Source organism: Strigops habroptila, chromosome 3 (genome assembly GCF_004027225.2).
Source record: "Strigops habroptila isolate Jane chromosome 3, bStrHab1.2.pri, whole genome shotgun sequence".
NCBI lineage: Eukaryota > Metazoa > Chordata > Aves > Psittaciformes > Psittacidae > Strigops > Strigops habroptila.
The window spans coordinates 15,762,149-15,775,026 of record NC_044279.2 but is presented as its reverse complement, the minus strand read 5'-3'; the positions used below and the strand labels follow the sequence as shown (position 1 = coordinate 15,775,026).

The 12,878-nt window shown below is 41.0% G+C and overlaps 1 protein-coding gene across 1 annotated transcript in view; it reads right to left on the bottom strand.

The window, feature by feature from the left end:
- ABCD2 (ATP binding cassette subfamily D member 2) overlaps positions 1-12,608 on the bottom strand; it is a 47,262-nt gene extending 34,654 nt beyond the window's left edge. Inside the window, exons 1-4 of the mRNA XM_030479332.1 lie at positions 11,486-12,608; positions 9,939-10,119; positions 5,525-5,646; positions 2,167-2,335 (exon numbers count right to left, since the gene is read on the bottom strand). Of these exons, the coding sequence (XP_030335192.1) occupies positions 2,167-2,335; positions 5,525-5,646; positions 9,939-10,119; positions 11,486-12,421 (1,408 nt within the window). The 5' untranslated portion in view covers positions 12,422-12,608. The remainder of the gene's footprint in view (positions 1-2,166; positions 2,336-5,524; positions 5,647-9,938; positions 10,120-11,485) is intronic.
- Between the last annotated feature and the right edge of the window lie 270 nt (positions 12,609-12,878).

Here is a 12,878-nt window from a genome sequence, read left to right as displayed (position 1 = left end):
TTGCTTCTGACTTTGCTGAACTATAACAACCTGGGCAAAAATTTCTGTGCCATGTATAAGCCCAAGCACTCCTTTATTCTTAAAACAAGTTTTATTTAAAACAGTTCTGTGGTGTCCAACACGAGATTATGGAAAACAAGAGAGTTTTGCTATTAAAAAAAAAATACTTGGATACAGTGGGGAAATTCTAGTTAACATAGATGACAAGAAAATAGTAAGCTAAGTAAGCATTAGATAAACTTAATTCTCACTTCCTAGCTTCACAGTGTTTGATTGCAACTTTAGCATTCTTTTAAAGCATATTTACATGTAATCAGAAATACAATATGACAGTATTTGTACAAGATGTACAAAATTCTATTTCAACTTTAAAATTCTGAATTATTAGATACACCACGTAAAAGGCAATATTATTATCTGTTAAAAATATTCTAATAGTTTTCATAGTTTCACAATGCTCTTATTGACAACAGTAAATGCAAGGCACAAAACAAATATCCCTTAGTTACATAAACGTATATTGGATGATTGTCCTGATTTCAGCACCATGACAATGATCCAAAAGGAAGTAAGTAGTATGTGTTCAAAGAGCCTTTGGGGAAGCTGAATATTGAGATTTTTACTTTCTAACAATGCAGACACATACATATGTGAGCACGTGTACTTTTATCCACATACAAATCCACTTTGCAGGGATTTCTGAAGTATCAAGACCAAAAGACAATGGAACTTGTCATAAAAAGTGTGGAGCCTGTGGCCTAGATTCATCTGGCCTAAATTCTACTTAAGTCCATCTGCACAATGCTTGGGCTTGGCTGGCTGCCTCTGAGAGCCTACAACTACTCAGGAACAAATGCTAGTCACCACAACTAAGAAGGAATTCAGGCTGAATGAAATGAGTGACTGTAGTGGAATCAAGCCTTGGGAAAAGGCTGCAAAGAAAAAAGGAATGGGGTATATGAATTCTAGACCCAAAGGGAACGTGATCAGCATGCTTACACATCTGAACCGCATTTGGTTTTGTTTTCAAATCAAATACAGTTCAGAAATGCAAGCATATCTAAAAAGAGCCCCCAGATTACTTTGTTTCTCCAGGAACTACCAACTCTTTTTCTTCTACATGACAAGATGTAACAGCTATAAAATGCCATTTCTTTTAATGTCAGCCAAATATTACCAAGCCCTACAAGATTAAGACATCAGCTATTTCCACAGCTAACCACTATGCTGCAATCAGATTGTTTGTTATGAAGAACTTTGAGAAATCTAAACTGAAGGGCAGCACTGTTAAAATTGTTGAAAGAAGTCATTTCATAAAGAGCACTTTGGTGCCTTCAACTCTACCGAGGTTTAAGTTTTCAGAAGCCAAAAGGAGGGAAAATGAGGTTTTTCAACACCATAGAGCGGTGAAGCAGAAGGGATCTGTTGGGAAAATTAGGAAAAGCCCATTGCAAAAGCTGCCTTTAAGTACTTCAGAGAGAAGCTGGGCACAAAAGGAAGACAGAGGTGACACATAACGGAGCACGATAAGAAACGGAGGTACACAGAAAATGCTTTGGGGAGGGTGAAGATAGAAAGATAGTAGCATTAGAAAGATACAGGCCAGGGACAGGAAGGATAAGCTATAAATTGATCAGATTGTTTGAGAGGTGATGGGAAGGGTAAAGTTGTCAGTCCATTTCCAGTTGAAAATTCCCACTTAATTATGAAAAAATAAGCACAGGCTGATTTTTAGTTACTGAAAACAAAGCTGTATTTTTGTCAGAAACTACTGAACCAATCTGTCTTTCCCTTCTACCCCAGACAAAGTAATGTGCTATTTGAAGACGAAAATCTTACAGTGTCGTTTTCTGGAAAAAAATGAGGTGTCTGAGGAAAGCAGGCACTGTCCATGTAAGAATAACAGTATCACCACCAACCATACTACAGTTGAAATACCTTTTTCACTGAAAGGTTTACAGAAAACCTTTGAGCAATTCTGTGTATTAGAGAAGCACTGCATAAGCAGTTACAAAATAGCAGGAGGTTAAAATAGAAGGCAACATGGTCTGTGGGGTATTAAGGCTGAGAGGCTGATTTGCTGTAGAAACAAAACCTCTGTTCACTACCTGTCCCACTGCACCGCCCCCCCACACAGGGAAATGCACCCAAATATCAATTAATTACCTTTGATTTCTAAGGGCCCTTCAATGTGTAATTCTGCTTTATCTTCATTCTTGCTGTTGTTTTCAGACTCTTGAATAACAGCATTTTTTCTGTAGATGCCTCTCTTCACCTCATCAAAGACTGAAAACATGTTGTAGACACGGGCAGTGTAGCCTGCTAGCTCAGTAACCTGAGAAAGAGCAAATGCCTCATTTCAGTTATACTTCACAAATTCTGGAAATTAAATTTTTGGCCAAAGATTCATGAAAAACATTCCTAGCTATTCTGAGTTGACAATTCTCAAATGCTATTCTGGAATGATCAACGATATGTCTTTGGACACCTATTAATTTTCATTCCTTGAGATTCTGTGCTAGCCCACTTGCCACCCACAGCACCTGCCAGCCTGCAGACAGAGACAGTTTAAGGGGACAGATTTCAGCCAATGTAAGCTATGATAGCTCTAGTAAATGAGGTTGCAGGGACTGCTCTTTTCCATAGATCAGCAGTCTTCAACCAGCAGAGAACAGCTGTTAGCATATGCGAAAACCAAGAGCCTATCATACGTGAGAAAAACAAAATCTCTGCTTTTCCCAGAAAAATAAAAGTCCACAGAAGTGACAAAAAATGGCATCTATAATTATTTACGTTTACTTCCCTGTATTCCTGAAACCTCCTGTCAGAAAGGTGTGCTTCTCTGTGTAAAGCAGGTCATACCAGAGCATCCTAATCTAAAATACGGTACAAAAAAGAAATTACTCTTCAGTCAACTGCATGCTAGAGTACCAGAGCTACATCTGAGACCTCAGATTAGAACAGGGCATTTTTAAGAAGGTAAGGTCTCTTAAGAAGCTTTCTCCTCTTTATTTTTTTGATCTTTCTGTCACAACTTCCACCTGGTAAAGACAGAAACAAGACATTTCTAGACCTGATAACTTCCTATTCATGGGCAGTGACACCACCAAGAGCTCCCAGAGAACTGCCTCCATCTGCTAGCAGGAAAGAATTAAACCCAGGCATCTTATTTATTAGGCATTATTATGTGTTTATTATTATTTTTATCGTGTATTAGATGTTTTCTTAAAGGATGAATTTTTATACTAAATGCAGAGAGCAAGACAAGAGGAGCAAGAAAATAAGATTATAAAATCATTAGGTTGCTGTAGTTAAACACATACACCTCACAACCGAGTTCGCCTGCAATGGCATGCTTAATTCCAATATAAAATCCTAAATGAGTTTCACTATTTGTGCCAGATTCAGAAGTGAGTGCTAGTTCTGGCCACATAGTCATCATGCCACTGGAGGTTAACAAATATGAAACATATTGAAAAACTCAGTTAAAAAAGAGTAGTCACTCAATGTTTGAACTTCATCAGCTGTACGCTGTTTTGCACTATTGGTAATTGCATTAACAGCTGTGAAAAGTATTGAGCTAACACCACTTGAGGCAATAGGTAGCACACAGGAGCTGTAACATCATTCTCCACACTGGAGTCTTCCTATCAATTTCAGCAGGAGCTCACGCTAGGACTGAGTCCTTTGCACAGCATCAGCAGTAGCATTTGATGGAGAGAATCCTGCATGTGATGGACAGAACTTGTACCACTGTGCCCCAGAAGAAACATAACTTCTAATAAGTTTCTGAACCATGACCCTACAAACTTACTTTGTCAAAACACTAAATATTACCACCTAAACTATTACCCTGCAAAGAAAAGTTGAGCCCACCTCATCTACATGCTGAATTACACTGACTGGAAGTAGGCTGCTTTGGTGGGTCAGGTGAGCAAGAACTGGAAATTCACTACCACTTGAAGTGGATTGAAGTACACTGACCTTTGCAAACTTCCTGAATCAAGAAATACAAATGACAATGTGGTTAAAGTACCACAGTGTCTCTTGAAGAGAAGTATATATGTAAAATTAAGATGGACATTCACAGAACTGGTCTTTGATCTCATGCTGTCTGGATTAAAATCTCATTACGTGAGATTTTACATCTCACAAAGTGAGTTTGTTCAGTTGTTTCTACTTCTTTGTGGGTATTTTTGTTTCCAAAAATAAAACCACAATGTTTGTAAGTCCTCATGCACATTATATAAATTGCTTAAATGTTGAAAATAAAACAGAAATTACATCAGTGTATAATAGGTTATCTGGCAGTACCTTGAGAGCAGAGGCCAAGCAGGGGAACAGCTGAAGAAGCATAGGTCTAAATCACAGTCCATTAGAACTCCCTGAAAAAGCAGACTCTGGCTTTCTTAGAGTCCATATCTGAAGACGCCAAACTACCCCTCCTCCTTCAGTTTACAAAGTTGTAGCTATTATGGCTGGACTCCAAGTGACAGAACCCCTAGTCTTTGATTAGCTGCCTAGCTAATGTGTGCCTCCTTGCACTGCACTGGGAAAAGGAGTCACCACCAAAGGGACAAGCAAAAATCAAGTAACAAATGCAGAAACAAGATTCAGAAGGAAATGTTCAGGAGAATAACAGCACTGCCTCACTTTCTTTTGCTTAACAGCCAGCACCTAGAGAAACCCCCAGGAGAGACCACAGATAATGCCCAGCTTTACTAGAAATTGGTTAAGGACCTGAAACAACATCTCTGATCTTCCAGATTAACATCTTGTATTTAGAGACTATTTGCTGTCCCAAGGTGGATTTTATTTTTTTGCTAAGATTTCTCTACTTTGCAAAATTACTTAGTTTAACAGGTTCACAGGATACTGAACAGGCCCTATAGTTTAGATGGCCAAGAAATAAGTATTCAATTCTCTTTTTGTTTCATGCAAAACATGGCTGGAACAGGTTGCCCAGAGAGGTGGTAGATGCCCCATCCCTAGTAACATTCAAGGTCAGGTTGGACCAGCCTGAGCCACCTGGTCTAGTGGAAGATATCCCCGCTCATTGCAGAGAGGTTTAGAACTAGACGATATTTAAAGGTCCCCAAACCTTCCAACCCAAAACATTCTGTGATTCTGTGACACTTCCAGCAGAAGATTCCCCATACACTGGAGGCAGACAGCCTGCATTCAAGGTCTGTGCTCCAAACAGAGGAGGAATTTGAACCTCTATCATTCACATTCCAGGAACTTCTATTGCTCTCTGATGGCATCTGAACACAGGTATTAAAAATGATACTTACATGTTGCACCATGCTGGCAGCTGTGCACTTTAGACTTTTTGTCACCTATCTAACGATCACTAAGGATCAAACTATCAGTTCAAAGATCTCCATGGATTTAATTGCACTGGAATTTGCCTTTAAAAATGGCAAATTTTTTTTTGTTTGGTTTTTTTCACATTCTATATTAAATGTGAATTCTTTTTTACTTTTTTTCCTCTTCTCTTTCATGTCTGGCAGTTGTACAGTACCTCCTTGTATGAAGACATAATTCTTTCAATAGCATCTGCTCCGGAGACCAGCAAGTTTCGTGATATAGTAAAAGCTTCCGTTCTTTCACTAACCATTGCCTGTTTCTGGCCATCTTCCAATTCTAAAAGTAAAAAAAGTTCTCTGTTAAAATATTCATTTGAAAATTATCTCTACAAATTAAATTATGATGCGAACATGAGCCAGCATAGAGCAGCTTTTCAATTAAGAAAAAGTGATCTTTACAAAGACAACCTTTCAAAAAGAATTGGTGAATGTAACTAACATAGATAGCTTAGTCACAAAGAATAAGTGGGAGGATGTGGAATTCATCTTCTTATGCAAAACATCCTATCCTTTTATAATATTTGTCTACCTAGATGATTTTCCTTTTAATATATCATTATTCAACCTAAATTTTTCAAAATAAGAAAAAAGTGAAACCTAAGCAATGATCTAAAGAACATTTTTAATATCATTTTGACTGTTTTCACAATTATTCATTTCAGCCTTACTTATTTACTGACTTCATGTAAAATGAAACATATTGATGGAAATTTGGCAACATGATTATATTTCTATAACAAGCAATAAACTCTTTTATTATCAAAAGAATGGTTTAAGTGGGATACACCTCTCCCACAACACAGTTTCTCTTCTCATCTGACCCCAGAACAAAGTTATGATGCTTTGTTTGTGACGTTGTGTCCTATTAGCAAGAAAACTCCTGTTTTAAAGAAAGCAGTTGTCCCATAAGAACGTCAGCAGCATCAGAGGAGAAAAGAACAGAAATTATAGGAGACACATGAGAAAGAAATACATTTCCATTTTACATATCAACATGTACTCTTGCTACCATGTGACCTACAGATTTATAGAACATAGTCAACTTGCAAGGTTTGCTTCTTGAACAAATAAAGATTTAAAAATAAGTGGCTGAATATTTTAAGACTGAATGTTTTTTAAGTTTTAATAGTTGCATATACAAAAACAAAGAAAACAATGTGTAGTAAACGACTCTTACAGATTTTTCACATACAATATTTAGAATGAAAGGTCCCAAGGGTCTTCTGCATCACATGACTTCAGAGATATCTTTACATATTGCTCAAGTCTGTTGCAGAACAGTCTGGATATATTTTTTTTTTTCTCAAGTTTGTAAAGGTTTTTTTAAGTTTTGGGGTTTTTTTTTTTACACTAAGTTGCTGCTAGGCACGAGGCTAAGCAGGGTAATAGGTGGATCCAGTGTTGCAGCTCCCGTATTATTATATATTAACATCCTCTGCGATGTTTGCACAGTGCTGATGGTTAAGAAAATCTATGAGGATTTCCCTGCAGGTGTAAAGCAATTGTAAATTTCATGGGTTAGATCAAGCAATGCAAGAGCATAGCAAACAGTATTTTTTTACCTGGTGAGTGACTGTCTCACCTCCCTGACAAGATCAGATTCTAGAAATCTGTTGTCTAGAAATCTAGATGCAGTACCAAAGCCAGATGTATCTTCCTGTCTTTATTATTTAAATCTAAACGTTATACTGTTTTCAGTTACACATCCATAAAGGTAAAGGTACATAATTACAGCTGAATCACTGGATATGATATATTATCATATCCATATATTATCACTATGGATAATTTAGGAAAAGCTATTTTTTTAAAATTCTTAAATCACGTTACTCTTTCTGCCTTCACATGGTTTCTTTTACAACAATTTTAATTAATTGATTCTACATCAGTACACTGTCAATTAGTCATATGCAATCTAGCCACTCGAGACACAACAAGAGGCATGAGTTAAAAAACAAAACAAGACAGAAAGCCTTTTGCAAAGAGATTACAAAATTCTTGCTCGTGTAGTTCTCACTTATTTTAAAAAAATCATTTCCACTCCAAGAAGAATAAAGTTCGGGAATAGAGAGAATTCAGGTAATTCATTAGTAAAAAACAAATAGAAATTTATTACTTCTCAGAGAAGCAGGTTTTATTGATCTTGTTGGGATTACAGCTCATGCAGCCCATGCTATGCAGAACCACCACAGTTAAATCATCTAGGAATCAGGTATGGTTTAACTACACTAAAGCAGCATTCCTCCTGTATGTAAATGAAGAATTTACTGAGGGCTGCTTCCAGCACCCAGGCTAGCTCATCTAGCAAGAGTTTAACGATCTCTACAAACTACTTTCTCAATCATTTCAGAGGTATTTATGAGGATTTCACTGTTCCAAAACACAAGCTCTTATATTACATGCCTACCCCACCAAGATTACTTTTCTCTAACTTGTTGCCCAAAACATTTTTCATATGGCTGGCCTCCTGTGTTTGAAGAAGTGGTGCATTCTAACAAGGCAGACAGACTGTCTCCGTCTCATGCAGAAACTAATATTTCCCTTTTCATCTTCATTTATATAATTGATAGTCATACTTGTTTTATAAACAAAGATAAGTGTTCACCGTGTCTAAAGAAATCAAAGTCTTGCTTCCAAAAACAGTTGCTTTCCACAAACTGATGAGAGACACAACGTTTGGAACACCAATGGTTTAATAAAAAAAGAATTAGAAATGCTATCAAATGGGAATCTTGGCCTTGCTAGTTAATTTCTTCCCTGAAATATGTAACAGAATTAGCAAATTTCAGTCAGAAATACCACTGTCACTTCCTTTTATTGGAGGATTATTATTCTTTTTTTTTCCTCTGAAGAAATGTACAGCACCTATTGCTTTACACCTTTGTCTCAAGTCATGGTACCAGTTTTTTGCATATCCCCGATTCTGGTGATTTATCCTAAAGTAATAAATCCACCACCTCTTCCTTCAGATACGAACATACTTGCATCTGACCTGCTGAGGCACAAAGCACTGTTTTCCCATGCAGGCCAATGGCCAATGGTACATTCAGGTCTGCTTGATTCTTTGAATACCTGTTATACTTCGAACTAGTCTTGACAATGTTGATTTTTCAGTATTATGTTTGCAATCCATGCCTCAGGACTCTATAATAATCCCCCTGCTTTAACAGTTTAGGTTTCTGGTGGCAAACATTCTTCTGCTTTACAACATGAGCCATCACTGCATCTTGCTTTTCTCCCACATTCGATAAGTATTTCTCGAAAGAATACTGATGAGTAACAGGAATGTTATTTAGCTTAGCATGAATACAAGCCTTTTTTTTTTTTCATTCATGCTGTAATACCAAGAAGATATTTACAGCTGTGGTTAAACAAACTTTTTCTTGACTGTACTCATTCCTGTCTTAGCAGAAAGACTCTTATCACTTTTTCTGCTGTGCTGATAACCTTCACGGTGAGGTGAAATGGCTTTGTACAAACTCTTCTGTTTGGAATAGGACCTTCTGATATGGTGAAATGGCCTCGTACAAACTCTTCTGTTTGGAATAGGACCTCCTACTTTTAAGCTGTTACCAGGAAGCCAGCCAGGGTTCTGATACAGTGTCCTCCTGAGGCACGTGCTGGGAAGTGGCTCAGACAGCGGAACACCACCCATGTACCAACACAACAGCAGGTAAGCTAAACCACGTGGGGGCTGCAGGGCATCATCCTACAGGTGAAACCAAGCTTGTCCAGCAGGACAACCCCAATTTGGAATATAACTAACAAGACCTGCATGGAAAAGAAATCACTTGTTCCTGATTAAATATATCCAACTTAGAAATGATCCTTCTACAGACATTGTAGGATCCATGCTTAAAGACTTGTATGGAATTTGTAACATATTCTATGGTTCTAATTGGGCATAAGGAAGCCTGTGGAGGCAAACTTCCCCACTTGCTTTCATTACACCTCCTTAATTACCTTTCTGCTCTCTCTTTTTTTTTTTTTTAAATACATAGTATCTGCAATAACACCACTACTTGAGCCTCATTTCACTTCCTGGAAAGTTGTGACAGGATGTCAAACATCATACCATCCAAGCCTGGAATCTGAATATCGCTTTCTCTTCTCCCAGGAAGTCAGGAAAAAACAGCGGTTCCTAACAGCTCAACACTTAAGAGAATAATTATCTATAATTACACTATGGTTTATGGAAGGAGGAGATAAGCAGTACAGGGAAGTTAATAGTATAATTTTACAAGGTAGCAGGAGATGCTGCAAAAATCAGCCTGCCATCCCAACAGTGGCTAGTAAAAAAGAACCTGCAGTTATCACAATCTCATGTGACATGAGAATCCTTTAAGTCCCAAATTCATGCTGTTTATCAGGTTTATGTTCAAAATTGGATCTTGTGTGTGGCTCTTTCCTCAGCTGACTTGCTATGCTACAAAGTTACGCACAAGACATGGACATTGTAACAAAGTCTGTGAAAAATAAATAAATATGAATGGCTTTCAGGGGAAGTAAAGTCTTTTGTGGACATAAATTTAAAGAAACATTTAGAAATTAAGTAAAACGTGGTATTACCGCCATCTGCAAATCCTGTTGCAGTGATGATGGGCACAGCGACCATAATCATACCACAGCTACTCCAGACATACTTCATCAGGAACTGCTCTATCATGATGTACCATAAACGTTTGGACAAAATGAGATTCATTTGATCAGCCAAAGCCTTGTAGCTTTTTTGCAGTTGTTTCATTTCTACCTACAGTTAAAACAGAACAATTGATACGATGCAAGTAAGATGCACATGTCATACACGATACATTCGCACACTGCAGGAAGTAATTGGGTACCCAGAGCTGTGACTTCTGGAGTCACATCTGCTGTTTTCACAATGCTGCAGTCTCACAGCAGAAGTGCAACAGCTTTATGGAAGTCAGTGGATCTGCTTCTTATTTATGCCATCGTCCCTTGACAGCACATTGGCAGGTTTTCAGCTCTTTTAGGATCTCTGACATATACACAAGAACAACACACTAGACAATTGCAACAGTTGATTCTAACAACCAAAATGAGATTTATTCCACATCCTTTTAAGAAAGCTGCAGCTGTAGAGTTTCACAGCAAATGAAACTCCTCATATTGGAAAGCGTTTGGGGATCAATTATCTCCAATGACTTAAAGTTGCAGAGCTGATTCCTGAAACGCAACACTGCTTGTTTTTGTAAGCAGCCTGGAGGAAGAGAGAACTAGCCCAAGAGGTTTAACAAGTCAAAGGCAGATGCAAGCCAGTATGATATACTGCATTCAGTTCACGCCAGTATATGTAGGAACTGGGGGAAAAAAAAATGTTTATTCTAGCTGCACTTAAAACATGACTATAGGCAGCTTTTGAGAATGACTGCTTCTACCAAAATAAACCATTTACATTATATAACCACTGCTTGGACTGAAAGAGTAATTCTTCAGGCTGCTTTCCAGCTTTCATTTTCACCTTACATGAAACAACTTGGTTTTCTTAATCGTGTTTGAAAGGAGTTACAGCCAAAATTAACTTCTAATAAAAATATGAAGAGTTCCTTAATAAGGTGGCTTTAAAACAAGCCATTAGTTTATGTAACTGTGACTGCTAGAGTACTGTACTTAAGCTATTTTAAGACTCTGATGACTGCATCTTTGCTTAGCTATGTAGAAGAGTGTCAAAGGTTGTAGTGCTCCCTGTGCTATCACCGAGTTTTCCCCTAGACTTTCTGGTGTGCCCTGATTGCTATTTCTGCTGCATTAAATCTGGTAGTTCACAAACATGGGTGAAAAAAAATCAAAACAAAGCCTGGAAAAGTTAAGCAGAATGGACTGGGTGCGGAAAAACAACTGAGATTAGCTCTCTAGAAAAGAAAAAGAGACAGCTGCAAAACAGGAACACTGTCAGAGCGCAAGGGAACTACGGTCTGGTCCTCCAGATACCGCCTGTGAGACAGCATTTTCCTAAGAAATGGGAAGTGCTTGCTGTAAACAGGTTTAAATGTCAGAGGGGCCCAAGGTGCTTGGGAAGGGCAGCAGAGGAAGCACAGGTCAGCTCCGGCACTGCAGGAGTGACCCCAATACCCTCCTAGTTCTTTCCTTCTTACCTTGTGCCCTCGGTAAAACGCGATCTCTTCCACGTTGGCAATGATGCGTGAATGCATGAAGCGCAGATAGCCCTTCTTGTGAGCCTCCTCAGCCACAAGCTTGCCAAACTTGGGCGAGCAGGCTTTGAGCACACGGGCTGTAGCATAAACGACGAGCCCGGCCAGGACTGTGGGCCCGATGGGGTTAGCACCCCGGGACCGCGCTGTGCGGATCAGGGTGTAGGAGGTGAGCACGACATCCAGGATGGGCTTGGTGAGGTTGGAGTAGAGATGTGCCACGGACTGTGAGAACATCATGATGTCCTCGGTGAGGGACTGGTCAGGGTTGGCCAGCCGCCCATCCATGCTGATCACTCTGTAGTAAGTCTGGTTGGCAAAGTAGGTCTCATAGGCGTGATCCACTAGGCGCGTGCGGAAGGCGAGGGCCAGCTTGCACTCCAGGTACCGTATGGCGCTGTTCACGAAAGTGGCTGGGATTGCAATCATCAGCCATTTGATTAACTTCAAGACAAAGCTCCTGGGCTTTTTTTCCACGATGCTCTTCACAATCTTCCCATCGAGGGCAGCCACATAGATGGAGAGGAAGGTCCTGGAAACCAGAGCGACCGAGTGGACGCAGAGCAAGCCCAGCTCGGAGCTCACCAGCTTTGGGAAGAAAAGCTTGCGAAGTTCCAGCAGCTGCTGGAAGAATTCTGCGTCCACGGCCGGGGAGGCTCTGTCCCGGCTGCCGACGCGGTGCGGCGCCTCCCGGCCCGCTTCAGCCCGGCCGGCATCCTGCGGGCCGCCCTCGCAGCCCGCCCGCTTCATGCGCCTGCGGATGATGGGGTAGAGGACCCTGAGCCCATACGCCGCAGCCAGCAGGCAGGCAGCCCTCTTCGCAGCGCTGGTCCTGTCCCATTGCACCCGCCGGGCAGCCGCATGCAGCATGTGGGTCATCCTGCCCCGCCGCAGGCACCGCTCCACGCCGGTCTTACCGGGGGCGGCTCAAGCCCAGCGGGAAGGTCGGCCCCGCCAGGTCTTCATCGGGCTGCCGGCGTCCCCGGCTGCCCGCCACCCGCCCTGCCGTGACAGATGCCGAATGAGCCCTGCCTCCCAGGGGCGATGGGAGCCTTCAAAGCGCGGCGCGTTGCACAACGCAGCCCGGCGCCGCGCAGCCCGCCCCGCCGACCACCATTGGCTGCGCCGCGCGGGGCGGCTCCGGCAGCGGCCCGGCTCCCCGCGCCCCGGCCGCTCGGTTGTGGCCCGGCCTCGGCCGCAGCAGCGCGGTTTTCACGGCACTCGGCCCCAGGTTCACAGCGGGTTCCCCGGAACGCGGCCCAGCTGCACTGTTGATCGCCAGGAGCTCGGCCCGGTAGCGCCCCGGCTCGCCTCAGGCTGCGGCTGGCCCTTTCCT